The following is a 24,250-nucleotide window of genomic DNA, read 5'->3' as shown; positions in this document are numbered from 1 at the left end:
CAGTCCTCTACATCCAGTACCTGTCCTATTATAGTCCTGCTTGAAGCTGCTACAGAACTCTACATGTTAACTTGAGATGCAGGTCTTCTCTCCCATAGGGGCCTTCCAGGGGTCCACTTACTGGTACGGTGCCGGCAGCTTCTTGGGATAAACTTCACTGGAAATCTCCAGCCCCCCTCTGCCTTTGGCGAAGCCTGGCTGTATTAGGAGGACTGGGGAAGAGGCTTCTGGCAGACTGCTGCCACTCGCTGTTTTTTAGAAATGCAGTGAGGCTGACGATTGGTTGTGGTGACAGCACCACTGGCCTGAACAACGAGACTAGGGGGGGCGGGGGTACGTCCGGGCGGCCCGGGGACGGCTCCAGGAGGTGCTCACCCCCAGAACAGGTCCAGGATGATAAAGGGGGGGTGGGAAGAGCGCACTCAACCCGCACAAGAGTCTCAGGGCTTCCCGAGATCTTCCGCTGAGCCGGCCACCTTACCTACGGCTCCGGCAAGGCAGTCGGCTCCCCACCTCTCGTGCAGCTGATGTTTTCCTCATCACGAGCGGAGCCGCCGCTCACTACCACAGCGCCACGTCAGGCCCCTCCCCCACCTCTTGTGCGTCACATCCCGCACACTGGCCTCATCTGATGAGCGTAAACCCAGCACATTTCTACCAGCTGCTTTCTGTTTTTAATAATTATTTTATTGTTGCGGAAATAAAGCTTGTACATTTTTTTTACAATGTATTTTTCTATACATTTGCTGTGTGGTTCTAAGACTGATAAACTCCCTTGGGGGTTTACTCCATATATTCATTCATTTTATTTCACAGTGTATGGGCGGGTGGGCAGGAGGCCTGATAAAGAATTGGCATCTCTTTTTCTTTTTTATTGGATTGAGGAGGTTGAGCAGATATTTATTATATTACTTGTGTGTCCACAAAGTAATACCAATGGGACCAAGTACATGGTTGTTTAAACTGCATGATAATATCTTTTGTAAATTGCATGATGATATCTTTAAGAGGTTTGTTCCACTTCCATAAAAAAACTGGTGCAAAATGTAAGGGTGCAAGTTGTTTTATGCTGGTGCAAGTGGTCACTGTAGTCTATGTCAATTATCTTACTGGGAATTTAAAACATAAAACAACTTGAGTAATATAATATTATATATAGGTTATTTATTTATATATTTTGGTCTGTAATTTTATTTTTATACAATTGTGCATTTTTTTTTTTATTTGCATGTAAAAGCCCATACCTGTATTTGAGAGTAACGCAAATTAAATGTTATATATATTTTTTTAATCTATCTTCTCTAGTAATGGGTATTTTTCTTTCATTCCTGCTTTGGCACTTATTGCCTTAGAATTATGATACAACGCTGTTTTTGTGTTGTGCTATGTCTGTCATCTGCATGACCTTCGGACCTGTGTCTCCCAGTCTGCAGTTTAGACTGTATGGGTGACTATGCCCTCATTACTTTTTTCTTAAGATTCCATGCTTTCTGCAGTAGTACAGTCAGACTATAACAATCCTGTGTTGCTGCCACTGTATAATATTGCTCATATTTACAAAGGGACCAAGTGTCTTCCATTTTGTTTCATCCATGTGTTGCGAGGGATATTTAGAGAAACTAAATTAAGTGGTTCATGAAAATGACATGCAGCGTGTGTTCAGTCTGTATAAAAAATGTGTGAATTGCATAAGCCAATTTAGCTTTGAACAAGCATTTCATTGTTATATTCGGAATTCTTGCTCCATCCCCCCAGGGTTCATTTACAGCAGCCATTTTTGAGACTTCTGCTTCCAGTGACCTTTGTTGGGCAGCAGGAACCTTTGTCTGTGCTGTGTCATCCACTGCCTATATAAACCAATCGAAATCCCAGTTGGGAGGACTGGATTCAATCAGAAAGCCAGAGGCAAGCAGGGAAGCCCAGAGCTGCTTTAAGTTATGCCAAGAACAACATGGAGGAAGCTTGCTTATCTCCATGGAAACGCCTGTTGCATGGGCAGGACGCCTGAACAAATGACGCTGACTTTGAAAATTCACCACCGGGGAGTCAGAAATAATAGACAGAGCGCAGCAATAGTGAGAGACCAGGATGTTGTCCCTGGGATGAACATCTGATTTCATTTGTCTGGTAAAAACATGTTAGCTCTCAGCAGCTTCACTGATTAAACGTCATTGACCCTCTCACACTAAGAAGAGATGGTAATAAGAGTAGCGATGAGAGACTGAAATCTCATCTTTCTAGTATTGTAGATGTACAACCAATGGCCCTTTCAATATGATTTAGGATCATAAATGATACACAGATCCCAGTGGCGTCTCCAGCTTTCATATTTAGGGGGGCACATGAAGGGACAGGGCCAAAAGTAGGGGGGCAACTATAAAATGCAAATATATATATATATATATATATATATATATATATATATATATATATATCTCCTGGGGCCCTTTACTACGATCCCACAATGGCCCTTTCACATGTTCTGCAGTGAGTTCCCTTCCTACTGTATTGGCCCCCCCCCCAGGGTGGCAGAAAACAAGAGATATATGTCACCAGCATACCAAGAAAATATAAGGGTCCAAAGCAGTGGGAGAACTATCAGGGTTGCAAAGGTTGTCTTGCCACCGGGCCCTGGTGTTCTACCACTGTGGGGTTTCCCAGCCTCCTCTTGCTGTCCTGCCCCTGCTATTGACAGCGCTGGTCTGGCATCTCTTGGAATTTACAGGCTGGTTCTCCTGTCCTAAGGATGGAAGAAATCAGTCCTGGTGGAGTCCTTCCTGCAACTCGCTCTTCTCCCTGCCAATGAGGATGCAGGGGAAGGAGCAGATCGGGCGGCCGTGGTTGTATGAGCGCTCGTATTATGCAGTGTCAGCGAGCAGAGGGAGGGGGGAGGAATCACCCGCAGGAGCTGACTGAGGACGCTCTCCCTCTTAGACATTGCCTTTTTGTAAAAAAAAAATACAATTTTTTTTTAATTGGGGGGCACATGGTGGGGCACAGCATAATGTTGGGGGGGGGGCCAACTAGGGACACCATTGACAGATCCCTCAATGCATCATATGAGCTTTACTGAAATAGAGATCCTCATTGTATTGCAGTATTGTAAAGACTGTATGAATATGCCCAAGCATAGCTATACTATATAGCGAAAAGTTTGAGGACATCTGACCAGGTCTATATGGTTGGACACCCCTCCTAATGATGAGTTCAGGAGTTTCCAGTGAAGAGTACTGTAAATGCTTTAGCATACAAAAACATTAGACAATCGTGTGCTTCCAACATTGTGACTAAAGATATGCTTGGGCTTGTTCCAAACCCAGATGGAAGCTGTCAGTGCCGGCCCAATCAGCAGCAGCCAGGGCATTCCCCATCCCGCAGTTGCCTGTACACAAAGGGGAGAGGATGCTCATGGCATATTTGATCTACTATGGTCACATGACCATATTAGGTCAATAGCATGGGTCTAATATGGCCACTTGGCCAAATTTGGTCAACTGATTGGGCCAGTAATGACAGTTTTTGGGTTCAGACCAAACCCAAGCTCATCTCTACTTGTGACTACAGTTTGGGGAAGGCCTTTTACTGTTCCAGCATAACTGTGCCCCTGTGCTCAATGCCAGATCCATAAATACACGGTTTGATGAGTTTTGATGAGAAGACCTTTAGGATGAATTGAAGTTCTGAGTCAAGTCAAGCCAAGTTTGATGAGCTAGGTATTGAGAAACTCAAATGGCCTGCAAAGCACTGACCTCAACCCTTCCAAACACCTCTGGGTGTTTAAATTGGAATGCTGATTGCAAGCCGTGTCTTCTCTTTCAACATCAGTACCTGATCTCACAAATGCTTTTTTGGCTGAATGGGCACACATTCCCACTGACACACTCTAAAATCTGGCAAGCGTTTCCAAAAACATTAAAGCTGCAAAAGGAGCCAAATCAATATTAATGCCTATGGTGTACAAATGTGGTGTTCAACAAGTGCAAATAAGTGTTATGGTTAAGTGCCCGCTAACTTCTGAACATATTGATGATGATGTTCGTCCGTTGTTTTCGAAGAAGACCTTGACATCTAACAGGTTGTTGGTTGTCCACGGTGTGTCCGCAGGTGGCTGTTAAGACCGATACAGGCATGGAATGTTCTGCCACATACCGGGCAGACATGTGTGGGCACCACTGTTGCAGAATTTGCTGCTCTGGCTTTTAGGAGTGCTCGCTTCTCTTGTGCTATGGTTGTCCTTCTGGATTCAGATGTCTGACAGCCTTGGTGGATCAGCGTGGGCCATGTCAATCGGTCTTGTGCCAGGGTTTCCCAGGAGGTGGTGTCGATATCCAGGGACTTAAGAGAGGCTTTCAGTGTGTCTTTGTATTGCTTCTTTTGTCTCCCTTGAGACAGCTTTGGCATCCTTGCAACATGGCCTGCCCAGCTTGTCTGGGCTTTCATCAGCAGGGTGTGAACTGACGGCAGGCCTGCTCTGGGGAGGACTTCTGTGTCTGGTACCTTGTCCTGCCACCGGATCCTAAGAAGTCTGCATAGGCAAGTCATATGGAAGTGGTTCAGTTGCCTAGCGTGCCTCCTGTATAAAGCCCAAGTCTCATTGGCATACATCAGGGTAGTTAGCACTACTGCCCGGTAGACTTTAAGTTTTGTAGTAAGGCTTATTCCATGACGGTCCCACGCGATGGTCTGCAGTCTGCCTAATGCAGAGCTTGCCTTGGCGATTCTGCAGTTGACCTCGATGTCAATCATCACTGCGTGGGAGAGGGTGCTGCCAAGGTATGTAAATTGGTCCACTGCTTGCAGTTTTTGTCCCTTCAATGTGATGGTGGGCTCTTGGTGTTCAGCTTTCCGAGTTGGCTGGTGCATCACTTCAGTTTTCTTTGTGTTGATGAGGAGGCCGAAGTTGTTGCATGCTGCTGCGAATTTGTCCATGCTGGCTTGCATTTCCTGCTCTGATCCAGCATTCAGGGCACAGTCATCAGCAAAAAGGAACAGTCTACTTTATCTTGGTGACAGCCTGGAGTCTTCGCAGGTTGAACAGTTTAGCATCGGTCCTGTATCTCAGGCTGACTCCCAAGGAACTGTTCTGAAAGGCGTCTGACAGCATGGCTGAAAACATTATGCTGAACAGGGAAGGTGCCAGCACGCACCCTTGCTTGACGCCATTTGTGACGGAAAAGGCCTCTGAAGCTTCTCCATCAGGATTAATCTGTCATGGCACCCAAACTTCGATATAATGCTCCACAGACCTTCACGAATGACAGTGTCAAAAGCCTTGGTGTGATCCATGAAGTTGGTGTACAATTCTCGAATCTGCTCTTGACACTTCTCCTGGAGCTGTCGGGCTGTAAAGATCAAGTCCACCATACCATACGCTTTGCGGAAACCCCACTGTGTCTCGGGTAGTAGACCCTGTTCCAGGTGGTCAATCAGGCGATGCAGCAGCACTCGTGCAATGATCTTGCCTGCGATGGAAAACAGTGATAGTCCTCTATGATTATCGCAGACTTGTCGATTTCCTTTCCTTTTGTAGAGGTGTACAATGGATGCATCTTTTAGTTCCTGAGGAATGGATCCTTGATTCTAGGAGGACTGGAAGAGCTGAGTGAGTTTGTCAACAAGCACTGCACCACCAGCCTTATAGATTCCCGCTGGGATCATGTCAGATCCTGGGGCCTTGCCTCTGGACAGCTGGCTGATGGCCTGTAAGGTTTCAGCCTCTGATGGTGGAATGTCCAGGCTGTAGTTGATATCCACCTGGAGCATTCTGTCAATCGCCTTGTTATTGATGGAGGATGGGCAGTTCAGTACAGACTGGAACTGCTCAGCCCAATGCTGTAGAATCAGAGTCTTCTCAGTAATGAGAGTTGCACCATCTAAGTCCAGTAAAGGGGAGCTCCCTGAGGGTTGAAGTCCATATAAGGATCTGATGGCTTCATAGAACCATTTGGCATTGTTTCCATCAGCAAACTTCTGGATTTCATCTGCTTTGGCATTCCACCAGGAGTTCCGCATCTTGCAAAGCTTGCTCTGTACTATCCTGCGAGTGTTGTTGAAGGCATTTTTCTTAGCTGTTGCTGACAGATCGTTCTGATGAGCATGGTGAAGGCGGTGCTTTTCAGCAAGTAGGGCCTTGATCTCGTCATCGTTTTCATCAAATCAATCCCGCTGTTTCCTGTGTGAGGGTCCAAGAATCTTTAGTGCAGAAGAGCAAATAATATCCCAGAAGCTTTTCCAGTCCTTCTCAGCATTTTCATCTAATTGCAGCTCTAAGAGTTGGTTGTCAAGATCTTCTGCTAGTGAAGCTGCTGTGTTGGAGTTCCTCAGTTTACTGACGTTGCTCTTTATCATCACAACTTTATTTCCCTGCGGATGCCTCTTTGGCTTGATGTGAAGGCTTAATTTGGAGATGATGAGTCTGTGGTCAGTCCAGCATTCAGCACTCGGCATGGCCTTGGTTACCTTTACATCCTGTCTGTCTTTCTTCTGCACAATGACATAATCAATGAGATGCCAGTGCTTGGAGGGTGGGTGCATCCTGGACGTCTTTTTGCGAGTAGGCAGGTGGAAGATGGTATTGGTGATGATCAGATCATGAGCCGCACATGTCTTCAATAATAGTAGGCCTTTGCTGTTACATTTGTCAAATCCATTTTTTCCAATGACGCCATCCCAGGCAGAGTGATCAGACCCCACTCTCGCATTTAAGTCACCAAGTAGAATCAGCCTATCGGTGCGCTTCATGGATGACAGTAGGGCACGAGAGCTTCATAAAACTTGTATTTTACTTAATCCGGATTCGTTATTGTGGGTGCGTAGGCGCTGATCAGTGTGGCTTGCTTTCCACTCGGTAGTGGGAGATGCAGTGTCATGAGTCGGTCGTTCACGCCCTTAGGAAGACTGGCAAGATGGTGGACAAAATAATTCTTAATCGCAAAGCCAACTCCAGATTCACAACATTTTCACTGCTGCATCCACACCAGAAGAATGTGTAACCGCCTCCTGTTTCTGTGAGCTGACCTTCATTTCACACAGGGCCGCAATATCGATGTTAAATCTTGCAAGCTCTCTGGCGACCAGGGCTGTTCTTCTTTCTGGTCGATCTTGAAGCGTGCGTATGTTCCATGTACCAATAGTGAGAGGTGTCACCTTGCGTTTTGTTTGGAGTTTTGTTATTCGACCGCATAAGATGGGATCCCCTCCAGCCACGGCTAGCTGGCCAGGGTTCTGTGAAGTAAGAAATGTTTAGGGCACCTTTTCTAGCCACTTCTTCATACTACAGAGGTGAGCAGTGCGGTCCAAAAGAGGGCTGCTCAGTCACTCGGGTAGATGCCGAATCCAGCTGTTGCTTCGGTCAGCAAGAAGACGACCATTAGACCTGAGCCGCCTGTGTGCAGGTCCGCTACTACAGCTTACAGTGAATCCACACCTGCTGCTTCGTCGCACGCCTATAGCCACAGGACTTGGGACTAAGTGCCTGCTAACTTTTGAACATATAGGGATTGATTAACTTGCAGTGCTTTACACATTTTCTACATTAACATCCTTGCCCTAAAGGACCTTACAATCTAAGGTCGCTACCTCGCATACATACATACAAATACTAGGGTCAATATAGACAAGAGTCAATTGATCTACCAACAAGTTTTATGGAACACGGGAGAAAACGAGAACTCGGAAGAAACTCATGCATGCACAGGGGGAACATGCAAACTCTATGCAGGTAGTGCCATGGCTGGGATTCAAACCAATGAACCTAGTACTTTAAGTCAGAAGTGCTATCAACTAAGCCACTGAGTCGCCCACAGCGCATTTACCGTATTTATCGGCGTATAACACGCGCCGGCGTATAACACGCACCCCAAGTTTAGGTGGGAATTTTAAGGAAAAAAACTTTTAGGAATAAAGTTTAAGGAAGAAAAACTTACATTAAAATGCCCATCAATGCAGTCTTATAGTGTCCATCTGCAGCCTTGTCAGTGTCAGTGCAGCCTTGCCCCAGTGTCCATTGCAGCCTTGTCAGTGCAGCTTTGCCCCAGTGCAGCCTTGTCAGTGCAGCCTTGCCCCAGTGCAGCCTTGTCAGTGCAGCCTTGCCCCAGTGCAGCCTTGCCCCAGTGCAGCCTTGTCAGTGCAGCCTTGCCCCAGTGCAGCCTTGGTCCCAGTGCAGCCTTGTGTGATTGCCGCCAACATACACAGCCCTGTGCAAATTCAAATATGGCGCCGAGACTGCAGGGACTCGTCGGAGCCGTGATACACATACCCGAGTGTCCTCGGCTTTTCTCTGCGCCACTCACAGTCACGCCCAGTCCCGCCCTATGATGGACATAACACAGGTCCAATGGCGGGACTGGGCGTGACTGTGAGCGGCGCCGAAAAAAGCCAAGGACACTCGGGTATGTGTATCTCGGCTCCGCCGAGTCCCTGCAGTCTCGGCGCCATATTTGAATTTACACACAGCTGTGTATGTCGGTGGCGATCGGCGCTTGAGCACTTGGTGCCCAATAGACTATGATACGGACCAGGTAGCGCCCCCAAGAATCCCCTTCACTGGATCACCTGGGATGAAGATAGTTGTTGAGAGTGACAACCCTCTGGCATACCTGCAATTATTCCTCACTGAGGAGGTAATTGAAAAAATTGTCACAGAGACAAATTGCTACCAAGAGCAGCAATCCGCTACGCTGCATGCCAGGTTTTCCAGAAGCAGAAGGTAGGAACCGGTGACCAAAGAGGACATCTGGCAGTTTCTGGGACTCATCATTCTTCAGGGGGTGGTGGGGAAACCGCTCCAGAAATGGTACTGGACCACCAATAAGTTACTGGCCACTCCGTTTTTTGGCACCGTGATGTCAGAATACTGTTTTTTTCTCATCATGAAGTATTTTCACTTCACGAACAATGAAGAATTTGATGAGGCCACGCATCCTGTGCCCAAACTAAAAAAAATCTGGGAGGTATGCCAAATTATTGTGACCAATTTCCAGTGGACCTACGTGCCAGAAAGGGACGTCAGCGTGGATGAAAGTTTGGTGGCCTACAAGGGACGCCTAAGCTGGATACAGTTTATTGCATCCAAAAGAGCGCGGTTTGGCATCAAATCCTAAATGCTTTGTGAGTCATGCACTGGGTACATCTGGAATTTGGTCATTTACACCAGTAAAGGCACGAAGTTCAACCCCAGGTACAGCGGTTATGGGATGGCCACATCATCTGTCCTTACACTGCTGGAGCTATTGCTGAACCAGGGATATTGTGTGACCATGGACAATTTCTACACGTCTCCGGAACTGTATGAGGTTTTGCTACAAAACAAGACTGATGCGTATGGTACCGTTAGGCCTAACCGACGTGACATGCCATCTATGTTTGCCAAGAAAAAACTAAAAACCGGAGAAATGGTTGCCTGGCAGAAGGGTAGGATGATGGGAATGCGATGGCGAGACAAGAAGGACGTGTGTCTCATGAGTACTGTGCACAATACCTCCACTGCCATGGTCCACACAAAAGGTGGGAAAGATGTGCTGAAGCCGCAAGTCGTGATAGACTATAATATTACAATGGGAGGTGTCGACAGAGCCGATCAGGCAATGGCATTTTATCCGGCTATGCGCAAACAGCAAAAAAAATATTATAAGAAGATTTTTAGGCATCTTCTGGAACAATGCCTTTGGAACGCATATATCCTGTACAGAGCAAAGAGTTACAAGCCTCTTGTTCATTCTGATTTTATCTGGAAGATGGCTGAGCAGATTTTTGTCAACCACCAGACGCCATCAGTAGCTGTGAACAGGCCTGTGTGACGTGCTGTTGACGTTGCCAACCCAGAACGCCTGACTGGTCGTCACTTTATGGACTACATACCGCCAACCGCAAAAAAGGCAGCACCTACCAGGATGTGCGTGGTTTGCTGTTCAAAGAGAGATGGCAATGGAAAGAAAGTCCGAAAAGAAAGCAGGTTCCATTGTCCTGATTGTGATGTCCGACTTTGTGCTGTACCTTGTTTCAAAATTGATCACACTCAGGATGTTTATTGAATTTTCTTTGTTTGACAAATTTCATTATTTTGTATTACATTATTGAATAAAATTATATTATTTATTAGATTATAATTCATGATTTTGTGTTTCAAACCTTATCATATCTGGGATGTCTCCTAGAGTCTTGTTTGGTCAGGTTTAAGTAAGTAATTACTAAGAATTGCAGGCCTACAATACATAACACCAAATTTCCATGCAAAAAATTGTACTGCTTTTGGTACAAAATTCCTGACATAATCATACCGCCAGGGAGGTTAATAAGAAGGAACCCCTGGGACACAGGCTGAATGTCTGTGTTCTAAGCTTGGAGTTTCAACTTATTTCTTGAATAATTAAAGGATAAGGAACTGATGGTATCACCTGTATCATTCATACACTATGGAGTTTCTCTTTATCCAAATTCCTGGACTTGAATTATTTTTGCAGAAAGTGGTGCAGAGGCTCCACTTTCACTTCAGTTTTAATAAAGATGCCCCAATGAAGTCTGCAAGCATTATTGATACAGAGATCCCTCTGTGTTTAATGGAAATATCTGCAATGGGGCAATTACTGCATCCTGGGAATGACAGTCAAGTGATCTATGTACACAGAAATATTGCAGCCAGTTGGGAGGGTATAGACTCAAATGAAGGTTGAAAGCTCATCTGGAATCAGTTATGAGTGGGATAAACTGGGCTTACAACTCTCCTCCTGGGAGAAGCCTTTCTACACTTACAGATGTATTGCAAAGTGTAAACTCTATTGGTAGATGAAGTAACATGCATGTTGTGTAAATATCTATTAGGATGTTAGGAAAATGCAATTTATGTGCATAGACTTTTGGATGCAACATCCCTACAGCTGAGTGATCCAAGGACATGAGGTGTTGAGCTTTGACACTGCTGGCTAAAGATACAGTAAGATAATTGGATAATGTTACCCCAGGAGTTCTGAAGAATTTCCTAAATGTTAACAGAAAATTTAGATTAGACTAAATAAATAAATGCAGGGGTTGACCACATTTGTTGTTTTATTTTTCTGCCAAATGAGGAGTTTGATGTGTCTAATTTTTTTTTAATGTATGCATAGTGATAATTTTCGGAAAGAGTAGGAAAGGGCTAAAACCCCTATCAGGTAATTTTTTTGCCCTACTGTATGTTCCACATACAGTATTGTTCTACAGAGGTTTTTCTTCACTTTCTGATCAGGAGACTCAATCGGAAATCTCATCAACATTAGGAGAATTCCCATTTTACACAGGTGGCACTGGAACTTTTGTCCCCATTGAATGACTTCACTTCTTGCTCTAGTGATGACTCCAACATTTTGAATTTCTCCTCATTTTTTGGTCACCAGGACAAATAGATGGTTGAGTTTTCAGCAAGGAGCAATACAGATAGCAACAAAAGTTTGACAGTGTGTCTAATGTTCTGTACCAGGGGTCTCCAAACTACCCAAACAAAGGACCAGTTTACTATCTTTCAGACTTTAGAGGGAATGGACTGTGGCCAGTGGGAGTAGAAAATGTCCTAGTGTCAGTAACAATGCCCCATAGTTGGTGTCAGTGGGAGGAATAGCGCCCCATCATTGGTGTCAGTGGGAGGACTAGTGGCAAGGGCTGGATAAAGTCAAGCAAAGTGCTGTATCTAGCCCCCGGGCCGCAGTTTGGAAACCACTGTTCTACTGTATCTAAATATCTAAAATAAGGTTTTCTAATATACACTTTAAAGCAAATTCTTACTCTCTCAGTACACTTCCCTCCAATCCACCCCACCTCCCCTCAGTTGAATGGCGCTCGCCTAGTGCATGTCACATATCCAGGAGGTATAGCCCTTCATTCAGAAAAAAGGAGGGGGCGTGCCTAGCATTGCGTCATCTTGGAGGCATGTCGGCTGAACCCAGAAGAGCCAGCAGGTCTCTCAATGACATCACAAGCAACATGGTGACACGGGACTGAGCAGTGACGGAAGACAAGAGAATCTCAGCAGGACAATGCTGGATCCTCTAGGTGGGTGAATGTTTGAAATGTGAACAACACACCACCCGGTAAGGTGGGGTGGAAGGGTAGCATGAAGATCTGCTTTTATGGCAAGAGCTTATTAGTATAGATAGAAGTATCTAAGCAAGCCTGAAGGCCAATAACACATTTTTGAGGCTACAAAAGTTGAAAAAGCTTTATTTTTATAGGGGTTATGAAGGCAGGAGTAGTGGCTGCTGTAGATATTTGAGGTAGGAGATAACAAGGTGGTTGAGGTGGACAGGAGGGCTGGATGATCTCTTAAACCCCTGAGTTCTCTGAAGGGCGTTCTCTGAATGTTTCGAACAAACTGAAGCCCAGTGTGTTCAGTGTGCAAAGGGGAAGCTGCTGGAGCAGCACCCAGAAGTTCACGGCTATCACTGTATGTAGCCTGGACTACTGCAGTGATTTTCAGGAACCTCATAGACCCTCTGGATATCAGATATGGGTACCGATATCAAGCCAAGCTGGACCAATGTAAGTATGGAAAAAAAGGTTATTCCTGGAGTTCCACTTTAACCGCTTCTCATTTCGTTATCCTGACTGGACATCATATTATCGTGTGAACCAGGAAGTGCTGGTAAACGGCTTTCCTCGGTTCGCGCTGACAGGGTGAGAGATCGGCAGCTCTCCCTGTCAGAGGGGGGGTCTGTGCTGACATTGCACATTGATTATCAGCACAGTCTCCATTGGATATGCCTATCAGCTTCCAATCAGTGCTCATCAGCTGCCAGTCTATGTCCCATCAAGAACGCCTGTCAGTGCCCATCAAAGTGCCAATCAGTGCCCATAACAGTGCCAATCAGTACCCATAAATGTGCCAATCAGTGCCTCATCAGTAATGCCTGTCAGTGCCCTTCAGATGCCAATCAGTAATGTCTGTCAGTAGCTCCTTATCAGTGCCCATCAGTGCCACCTATCAGTGCTTATCAGTGCCACCTATCAGTGCCCATCAGTGCCACCTATCAGTGCCCATCAGTACCACCTATCAGTGCCCATCAGTACCACCTATCAGTGCCCATCAGTGCCCATCAGTGCTTCCCATCAGTGCCCATCAGTGCTGCCTATTAGTGTAGCCTATTGGTGCCCATCCGTGCTGCATATCAGTGCTGCCTATCAGTGTCCATCAATTCTTCATATCAGTGCCTCCTCATCAGTGCCTAGCAGTGCCACCTTATCAGTGCCACCTCATCAGTGCTGCCTCATCAGTGCCCATTAGTGCAGCCTCACCAGTGCCCGTCAGTGAAGGAGAAAACAAAATTTTATAACCTCTTGATGACCTCTTAAATATGAAATCTGGGGTCAAAAAGACCTCAGATCTCATATTTACATTAAAATGCAATAAAAAAAATGGAGTTATAAAAAATAGGATTTATGGGCATAAGTGACGTTTTGACGTCGCTTCCGCCCTGCAATGATATGGAGACGGGTGGGGGCCATCTTCCCCTCACTCGTCTCCATGTCACACAAGGGGAAACATCCGATCGCCTCTGCCGCTGCCGATGGCTCCGGTAAGCGGCGGAGGGCACCAGAGCGCAGCGGGAGGGAGGGAGGCCCCTCTCCCGCCAATGCTAAAAGTGATCTTGTGGCAAATCTGCCACAGAGACAACTTTTATCGGAAAGCAGACTCCCGCTGAAGAAGAGGATTCTGGGGTTATGGCAGCTAGCTGCTGCCATAACAATGATGTTCCTCTTCAAAGTACCAACGTATAACGACGGTGGGTGGTTCAGAAGTGGTTAAACAGGCAGGATGTGCTCAAGGGGGTGGCGGGATTAATTAACCCCTTGCCTCTGCTTCCTGTAACCATTTGGTGACTGGCGGCCCACAATGTACTACACCTGAGCGACCACTGTAGGCAAAGCAATGTATCCCTGCATCGCTGCCCACTTCCGGGTTTAGGGCATGCCTGGCTCCCACTGTGATTATACACCAAGTCACCAAGTCCCAGTTAATGATTCACAACCGGGTGTCCAATCACAGCCCAGAGCTCTGTGTTGGCAATCAAAACAGAGCTCTGTACACAGGGAACAATCTGTCAACACTCATTACATACATTCCTTACATAGGGAAGGATCCTGCAAAGCAGGGATGAGAAACAGAGATCTTTAGTAAATGCAGCACACTTTACACATATTACACATAGTTAGGTACATATTTAACCCCTTGTTCGCAGTAGATGTTAACCCCTACCTAGCCAGTCATTAGTACAGTGACAGTGTGTAGTATTATCACTGATCACTGAATTAACATCACTCGTGATGTCAGTGGCAGTTAGTCAGTTCCCTCCAGTGTCGATTAGTGTCAGATTGTCCGCCGCACTATAATAGTCCCATAATAAATCACTGATCGCAACAGTTAAAAATTCCTGTATATATACCAGAGTTTGTAGATGCTATAACTTTCAAACAAACCAATCAATATACACTTATAAGGATTTTTGTTTATCAAAAACATGTTGCAGAATATATTTTGGCCAAAATTTATGAAGAAATGTGATGATTTTTTAAAAAAATTTTTATTGGATATGTTTTATAGCAGAAAGTAAAAAATATTGTTGTTTTTTTTCAAAATTTTTGGTCTTTTTTTAGTTTAGATCGCAACAAATAAAACAACCCAGAGGTGTTCAAATACCACCAAAAGAAAGCTCTATTGGTGTAAAAAAATTATATAAATTTCATATGGTTACAGTGTTGCAATGCTGCACAATTACCAGTTAAAGTACCGAATAGCAAAACATGGCCTAGTCATTAAGGGGATAAAAAGTGGTTAAGTAGATGTTAAAGTGATAATAAAGGATCTTAAAGAAAAAAAAAAACAAACATGTTATACTTACTTGCTCTTTGTAATGGTTTTACACAGAGCAGCCAATCCTCCTCCTCTTCGGGGGTCCCCGCTGGAGCTTCTGGCAAATCCTGCCTTTGAGTACCCCCTCTAGCAATCCTCTCGCTGGGTGGGGTACTTGTCTATTAACACACACAGTGCAATCCAGCCCCACCCCTGCACCTTCATCACAGGATTTGATTGACGGCAGCAGGAGCCAATGGCTCCAGTGAGTAGGAAGAGAGCAGCACCACTGCTCTCAGGCACAGCGCTGGACCGAGATCGGGCTCAGATGAGTAATTAGTGGGGAGCTGCACCAAAAAAAATGTTCTGCCTTTACAACCACTTCAATGCTGAGAGGTGGAAATAGCTTCCTGAGTACATGATTAGCTGTCATAGTGGTTACACTATCAGGACCCCATCCAATCACAAGCAGTGACCAGGAGTTGTCGGCGACAACTCAGTCAGAATGCTGGAAGCCCCTTGGATGCATATGTGTGGCGGTGAGCGTTAAAACCCAGATCTGGGCAAATCAAACGTTTTCCCATGCAGTTAGGCAGTGCCCGCACTGCATAGGTTAACTGCTCGTTTTGTCCCAGGGCAACCAGAAAGCTTATACTCCACTCTACTGGCAAACAACGCTGCCCCTTGTTCCAGCGGTGGACTGTTCCTAACATCCCCACATCCAGGGCAGGTCTTTGGGGTGATGAAGTCAGGTACAGTCCACCACACAAGACCACTAGACAGCGGGGGGGGGGGGGTCAGAAGCAGCAGGAACTGGTCTCGTGTGGGGAGGATTAGGTAAGAAAATCTCTGTTTTCCAATCCCCTAGACCAGGGGTCTCCAAACTGTGGCCCAAGGATGGATGTGGTCTTTTGCTAGCCTTCATCCGGCCCTTGGGACATTATTTCTCCCAATGATATAAGGCATTATTTCTCCCACTATCACCAACAATGGGGCACAATTTCTTCCACTGATACCAATGATGAGGCACTACTCCTTCTCCTACTGACCACCAACACTGAGACCATGTTTACTCTCACTGATGCTGGGTTTAGTACATTTTCTACCCCCACTGACCACAATCTGGCCCCCCTAAAGTCTGAAGGACAATAACCTTGTCCTTTGTTTGAAAAGTTTGAGCTGTTAACCCATGCAGTGCGGGCACAGCCCCAACGCATGGGAAAACTTTTTTTGCCCGGAGTTGGGCTTTAAGGACTACCTGCCCTGCTGCCACATATATGCGTTATGCAGTCAGCAAGAGGTTAATGGATAACTGTACTAAAAGTGCACTTGTCCATTATTTTTCTTGTATCTGGGAAGTGAGGGGGTGCAAACAGTTATCATGGTATCCGTTCTTAGGATATCTTTATGGTGAAAGCGTTGATCTTAAAATTTCTGCAGCAAGCTGATGTTAATAAGTTAATGTTTCAACATCTTAATGCTCAGGCAAGATGTAAATTCCAGCCCTGAAGACAATAAATAATCTCTTCTATGGAATGCATTTTTTGGCTAGTCCCCCAGGAATGGGGATAGTGCAGAGTGTTTGCTGAGCATCATGTGGCCTCTATGGGAACCCCAAACGGAGAGAGGTCCAACATATGGATTTAACTATACACAACACGCTCATTATTTGAAATAAAACTGGACTTACGAACACAGATATCATTGCTCTCATAGTATCCTTGGCAGCATCTATAGCGCTTTCTGTAATCAAGCTTTACACCATGGCGGTACGCAGTTCGGTACATGATCCTAAAAGAAGGATATAAAGATTCAAATCAATAAAAAGCCAAGTAAAACTGAATCCTTCCATTGGGAGATTCTACTTTCCGAAACATTTTATTTGCCAATATATGTGTATGTTGTAATTCTGTTCAGCTATTTTGGTAATTCCCACACCCTATTACACTTCATAAATAGCAGGATGACATCCAGAAGGGTATTCTAACTGTAGTGGGCCCATGTGCAAGATTGTAAGTAGGCCCCCTTTCTGTATCCAGGCTCATTTCACTAAATATGAAAACAGTATAAACAATATGTAAACATTACCCATACCCATAGGGATAATATGATTGGCTTTGCAGCTAAAAAAAAAGTCAAAAGAGTGTGCCAAAATATGAGCAAGACCAAGATAATGAAAGACTTGAGACACCCTGGAATAGAAAACAGAAACACATTCAGTGTGCGTCGCAGTGAATGGTGGGTAAAGCAAGATGGCATGTATAAGCTAGAGAGGCTTAAAGCAAAACTGGGGCATTTGGGGTGGTAAAAATGTAATTTTATCCCGGAGTAGATAAGCTGACTTTAAACAGAACCCATGACTGTTTGCTCTGATCAGAAGGGCTGATACCATTCATGTGGAACATTCATATTAGATTCCCCAATCCCCCCTTCAAATCAGACTCCCTCTTCGCAAAATATTGCCCTTCTTCACATCAGAGTCCCCACATTACATCACTGTCCTCAGTCCCCCCTTCACATTAAGAGCCCCCCCCTGCACATCAGAGCGCCCCCCTTTAGTAAAGGTCCCCCTTTACATTAGAGCACCCCCTTCAAAGTCCCCCATTCATGAGATTCCTCCCCTTCACATGAGATTCCCCCTTCACATCAGATTCCCCCCTGTACATCAGATTCCCCCCTGCACATCAGAGTGCCCCCTTCACATAAGAGTGCCCCCTTCATATCAGAGTCTCCACTATACATTAGAAACCGCAGTCCCACCTTCACATCAGATTCTTCCATTAACATCAGGCTCCACTCTATACAGTAGAGTCTCCCTTTACATCAAAAGCTCCCCATTCACATAAAGAGCCCCCAAGATATAAGCCAGTCACATTCAGTAGCATTTTATTTCAACAAAATTATGTCTGTCAATTGGTCTGGGATTAGAATACCTCAATGCTCTTATGTGAAGATTCTTCACTACAGTGAGCAGTATTACATAGGGCAGGAGCTGGGTGGTGGAGTAGGACTGAACAGAGGTGGACTCCAGATGAATTCTTTCCATGACAGAATTATCATCCTCTTCTGAATGCTGGGGTAAGCAATGGACTGGGTTGGGTGTCAAAAATGAGTGACACATTTTACATAATGCAGGGTTAGAAAAACCTGCATATTTCAACACCCAAAAACACCAAGAAAGGTTCTTTGACATGTTTGTTGCATGTAGGGCAGTGCATTGAAATTAATAGGCTGCCCTATGCATGTAGCATGAAAAACGTGCAAAAAAAAAGATCACATTCAGGAGACACCAGGTGTGAATGGGGCCTAAGGAAGAGTAAACTTGCTGCACAGAGAAAGTATATGGCCCGGAGCAGAAGTGAAACTTGGAGGAGGGCCAGCATGATGTGGCAGTGAGGCAGAGGAATAAGGGGTAATATTTGAAAAAGGGGGGTATTCACTTACTTGATTGGGTCCTGAAGGGATGGGGGGGTGTCCCGCAGGGTGTGGAGGCAGGAGGTGTTCAGTTGGAGAGTAGTCAGAGCTTCTCTCAGGGTAAGGAAAGTGTCTCCCACCCAACCTTCCCTAGTTAATGGGTTTGGGGATATGTGTCGACAATTATTAAGGGTGTTGTTGGTTCTAAGGTGGGATATGTGGGGGGGTTTAGATTTTGCCTGATTGTTCAATTTGTGGGTTCTTTTGTTACTTGTCATTGCAGCAGCGGGTGGTCTATTGGGTCTTTGAAGGCGGTGCTGGAAAATATACTGAAGAATTAGGGGAGTTGGGTCCATCTGGAGGTATGGGTGTCCCTTTCCCTCAAAATAATACAATGGTAACATCAGGGGTTTTTAAGTTGGTTGTATCTTGTAGTAAGTAAGTGGTACTTGTCCCCCCGAGTTGGTGTAAGTTGCGGCTGGGGGCCTTTCATGGGTGACAGATACAACCGGTTGGTAAAAAGAAAATAGGCCTTCAAAGATCTTTAGACCGGGTAAGATTAGACTGAGGTTTTTTGTTAATGGGTTATGTACTGTATGTAGTTATGCATTCCCTGTTTATGGAATTTTTGTATTTCAATTGTTTGAAAGAGTAAAACAAAGGCTGCTATGGCCATTCGACTCCAAAATTTACTGTGTCGTCTGGTTAATTTGGGAGGGGAAGGAAGTGGTCAATTGTTACGGTTATAGGTAGCGGGAGCCTCAGCAATCTGCACATCCATCCGTCATTTGATCAGTTAGGCCATTCTTTTTAAACAACATTACTTACTTCTGAGGTGTACATGTCTTGAAGTAGTTCCAGTTACCGTCACAGGAATCAGGAGTAGACAGGCTATATGGATGGGCATACGATTCCTTTACTGCTGTGGTGTAACTGACGAAGAAATGTAATGTTACTTAAAGTAAAACTTAAGGCAAAACTTTTTATGACATTCCTGAAGCTACATTCTTACAAGCCCTGATGAAGGGTTAGCTTGTGGCCCCCAAAACGCATTGGCTGCCTTTCCTGACGATATTTGAGACACATTTAAGGGACCTTTTGAAATCTCTAGACAATTGTTTGGTGCTCTTTTTGGTTCACTTATATTGTTTATGAGTTGGAACTGTGTCGGCCAAGGTTGACCAGCGCAGCCCTACACACATGGCATAAATGGGCAATAAAGATTGTCTGAGTTCCCACAGCTTTTTTGTCAGATCAAACCATCTGCCCATTGTCTTTTGACCTCTCTGATCAACCAAGCATTTCCATCCCCAGAATTCTGCTCATTGGATGTTTTATGTATTTTGCACCATTCGGTAAACCCTAGAGACCATTGTTTGGGAAAATCCCAGGAAATCAACAGGTCCTAAAATACTCAACCCAGCCCATCTAGCACCAACAATCCTGCCACAGTCAACATGACTGAGATCACATTTTCCCCAATTTTAGTGTTTTATGTAAACATTAACTGAAGCTCCTGATATGTACTGGAATGGTTTTATGCGTTGCACTGCTGCTCCATGATTGGCTGGTTGGAATAAAGATGTTGCTAAAAAAATGCTCTGTGATTGTAGGTCAGAGCTGAAATTTAGGTCATTTTTACATACAGTAGGTACACCTTTTTTGCAACTTGGACCAACGTAAGTGTGTAAATGCAATACCTGTGGGATCCCTGTGGAAGCTGGAAATAACTGTAATAGGCTAGTACAATGAATCACGCTAGCTTGCCAGACCTGTGCCGAGCGACTGCCCTGAACACAGATATTGGCTCTCATGGCGCAAGTGCCATTCAGGGAACACTTTGCAATCTCTAAATGAATGTAAAGCATTCTCGATTGAACGAGGTGGAGGGCCTTGGACATCATGATCTCCACCTCATCCAACCAGAGCACACAAAGTGATCTCTGTATGGTGCCTGTGTCAAATGGAGAAGCCTCCTGTGTTCAGTAAGCAACAAGGCAGCTGCTCAGCATGGGACCCAAAAGCTAGCGGCAATCACTGTAGTAGGATGTTTAAAATTATGGGGCGTTCAGATCACCAGCCGTGTTGGTAAAATCAAACAGTCTTTATTTGCCAAAAGGTAAAATTAAACAGGTTTTCTCTGTACTCCCAAACTGACTCTTGTCATCCCCATTAAAGGGACCACAACCCAAACAGTGGTGATATAGACCTGTTTTCCAAGACCCTGTACAGGGGGCATACTATGGTAATTTCCAGCTTCTATGGGGATTCCACAGGTATGACATTGACATATACATAATTACACAGGTCCAAGCTGGACCAATTTAATTTTGTAAAATTGCCATACCTCAACTTCAGCTTTAAAGCTGAAGAAGCCAAGATTTTGAACATAAACCACTGACATCCTGAATAAAACACATAATAAGGCAGCGCAACTAAAACAGTGTCTCTTAAATAAATGAGTCCCAAATGATGAACCAAAAAAAGTCCTTAAATATGTATATGTGGCCAATCACCAGTGAATTCCAGATATCACAGCCTTCTTTTCAACAGATCACCTACAGGTCACATGCAAAGCACCCAGTGAACCATATGTGCTCACCTCGTGGGCTGGACCTTAATCGATAGTCCAGGTCAAACACACTTTCACCCCTCTAGGGCTTTACTCCAATCTGGCTGCCAGTAGCAATCACGGGCACCGAAACATGGACTGGAGCTTCTGTTTGACCTCCCACTCTCTGTGTGATGTAAGGGGAATTAAATCAATAGTGCTCTCCATACGTTTTAAAACGGTGAGAAGGCAGTTTACTTTTATACTATGCACAGAACATGGCACTGAGAGTGCATTTGTTTGTGAGTGTCCCATTTTAGATTTTATTAAATCTTTTTTAAAAGGTACGGAGAGCACTATTGGTTTTATGCCTTTTGCATTAGTAGATGTTCTCACGGAGAGGAGGAGGTCGAACAGAAACGCCAGTCCATGTGTCGGTGCCTGTGATTGCTACTGGGAGCAAGATGCCAGTTGGAGTATAGCCCTAGAGGGGCAAAAGCGTTTTTGACCTGGACTAGTGATTAAGGTCCAGTCCAGGAGGTGAGCGCATATTGCCCACTCAATGCATGTGACATGTGGCTGATCAGTTGAAGAGGAAGCTGTTATATCTGTAATTCACTGGTGGTTGGCCACACATACAGTGCCTTGAAAAAGTATTCATACCCCTTGAAATTGTCCACATTTTTTAATGTTACAACCAGAAATGTTAATATATTTTATTGGGATTTTATGTAATAGACCAACACAAAGTGGCACATAATTGTGAAGTGGAAGGAAAATGATAAATGGTTTTAATTTTTTTTACAAATAAATATCTGAAAAGTGTTGCGTGCATTTGTATTCAGCCCCCTTTACTCTGATACTCCTAACTAAAATCTAGTGGAACCAATTGTCCTCAAAAGTCACCTGATTAGTAAATAGAGTCCACCTGTGTGTAATTTAATCACAGTATAAATACAACTGTTCTGTGAAGCCCTCAGAGGTTTGTTAGAGAACCTTAGTGAACTAACAGCATCATGAAGGTCAAGGAACCCACCAGGCAGGTCAGGGATAAAGGTTTGGAGAAGTTTAAAGCAGGGTTAGGCTATAAAAAAAACAACCCAAGGTTTGAACATCTCCCGGAGCACTGTTCAATCCATTATCAGAAAATGGAAAGAGTATGGCACAACTGCAAACCTACCAAGACACGGCCGTCCACCTAAACGGACAGGCTGAGCAGGGAGAGCATTCATCAGAGAAGCAGCCAAGAGGCCCATGGTAACTCTGGAGGAGCTGCAGAGGTCCACAGCTCAGGTGGGAGAGAGCACTCCACAAATCTGGCCTTTATGGAGGAGTGGCAAGAAGAAAGCCATTGTTGAAAGAAAGCCATAAGAAGTCCCGTTTGCGGTTTGTGAGAAGCCATGTGGGGGACACAGGCTTGTGAAGGTGCTCTGGTCCAATGAGACCAAAATGGAACTTTTTGGCCTAAAAGCAAAATGCTTTGTGTGGCAGAAAACTAACACTGCACATCACCCTTAAAGTGACACTAAAGGTTTGAACATTTTTTTTTTTTAAATAACAAACATGTCATACTTACCTCCACTGTGCAGCTCGATTTGCACAGAGTGGCCCCAATCCTCATCTTCTGGGGTCCCTCGGCAGCTGTCTCGGCTCCTCCCCGCTTCTGATAACGCCCTCTGCGAAGCACTCTCCTGGGGGGCTACCTTGAGGGCGTGCTCCCGAGTCCTGTATTCGGCGTCCATAGCCGCCAACTATAGGACTCGGCCCCGCCCCCCGGCCCTTGCATCATTGGAGATGATTGACAGCAGCGCGAGCCAATGGCTGTGCTGCTATCAATCTATCCAATAAAGAGCCGAGAAGACTGAGCAAAGGAAGAGTGTGTTCACGACGCTGGACTTTCCAGGGCTCAGGTAAGTAAAACGGGGGGGCTGGGGGGCCAGTGATCGTAAGATGTTTTTTCACCTTAATGCATATGGTGCATTAAGGTGAAAAAACATGAACATTTACAACCCCTTTAACACACCATCCCCACCGTGAAACATGGTGGTGGCAGCATCATGTTGTGGGGATGTTTTTCTTCAGCAGGGACAGGGAAGCTGGTCAGAGTTGATGGGAAAATGGATGGAGCCAAATACAGGGCAATCTTAGAAGAAAACCTGTAGAGTCTGCAAAGAACTTGAGACTGGGGCAGAGGTTCATCTTCCAGCAGGGAAAAAGCCCTAAACATACAGCCAGAGCTACAATGGAATGGTTTAGATCAAAGAATATTCATGTGCTAGAATGGCCCAGTCAAAGTCCAGACCTAAATCCAATTGAGAATCTGTGGTAAGACTTGAAAATTGCTGTTCACAGACACTTTCCATCCAATCAGACAGATCTTGAGCTATTTTGCAAAGAAGAATGGGCAAAAATGTCACTCTCTAGATGTTCAAAGTTGGTAGAGACATACCCAAAAAGACTTGCAGCTGTAATTTCAGCGAAAGGTGGTTCTACAAAGTATTGACTCAGGGGGGCTGAATACAAATGCACGCCACACTTTCCACATATTTATTTTTTTTAAATTTAGAAAACCATTTATCATTTTCCTTCCACTTCACAATTATGTGCCACTTTGTGTTGGTCTATCACATAAAATCCCAATAAAAGACATTTACGTTTTTGGTTATAACATGATCAAATGTGAAAAAGTTCAAGGGGTATGAATACTTTTTCAAGGCACTGTACATATTTAAGGACCTTTTTGCTTCATCATTTGGGACTCATTTATTTAAGAGACACTGTTTTAGTTGTGCTGCATCATTATTTGTATCATATCTTAGAGGGGTGGGGTAAAAATGCCTAACGGTGCTGGGCAGCAACTAAGAATTTGCAGATTTGTGAGCACATTGATTTGCTTGTGATTTATGTACATTAGGTTTATATGTCACAGATAGTTTATGGTATTTTGCATTTTAGCTTACCATTCTGATCTTTGAGTAAAATTCTGCGAGTATAACATAAAACTGACCATCAGTCTTTCCAGCATATAGACAAACATTACCAGTCCACAGTTATCCCGTTACAGGCAGGAAGCAGGAAGAAGAGTAGACCAGCTGCTTCCTGTCTGTATGGTGATAGCACCACGTCTGAAATACATTTGCTCCATAGGGCAAAAGGAACACATGGCCTACATACAAAAAACTTTGTTTTTCTTTTACCTTTCCCAGTAACTGCAGACATTGGGGTCATTTGGGTTGAGGGATGTGCCAAGCTGTGCTTGAACTAAGAAAATCATGGCTGATAGGTATAATTTTCCTGCCATCTTCATTCTGAAAAGCAACACATATATGTTTTGTTAGGATATCATACAGCAACATACACTATTGTCCGGTTCATTTAATAATAAACACAGTTTAAGTGTGAGGTCTCCTCTCCACCAATGAGATTTGGGAATAGCTGTAAACACAGGAAGTAGATGAGCGGAAAACAGG

General features: G+C 44.7%; 1 protein-coding gene across 2 annotated transcripts in view; it reads right to left on the bottom strand.

Annotated features, from left to right (window-relative positions):
• The window catches only part of LOC141117810 (uncharacterized), a 192,907-nt gene that overhangs the window by 97,660 nt on the left and 70,997 nt on the right, over positions 1 to 24,250 (bottom strand). For both annotated transcript variants that reach the window (XM_073610841.1, XM_073610840.1), the window contains exons 2-4: positions 23,978 to 24,088; positions 19,058 to 19,162; positions 16,506 to 16,606 (exon numbers count right to left, since the gene is read on the bottom strand). In XM_073610841.1, coding sequence (XP_073466942.1) covers positions 16,506 to 16,606; positions 19,058 to 19,162; positions 23,978 to 24,087 — 316 coding nt within the window. In that variant the 5' untranslated portion in view covers position 24,088. The remainder of the gene's footprint in view (positions 1 to 16,505; positions 16,607 to 19,057; positions 19,163 to 23,977; positions 24,089 to 24,250) is intronic.

Source organism: Aquarana catesbeiana, linkage group LG13, assembly GCF_042186555.1.
Source record: "Aquarana catesbeiana isolate 2022-GZ linkage group LG13, ASM4218655v1, whole genome shotgun sequence".
In the NCBI taxonomy this organism is placed as follows: Eukaryota; Metazoa; Chordata; class Amphibia; order Anura; family Ranidae; genus Aquarana; species Aquarana catesbeiana.
Note: the sequence above shows the minus strand (reverse complement) of the source record. Positions and strands in the feature narration are given on the sequence as shown.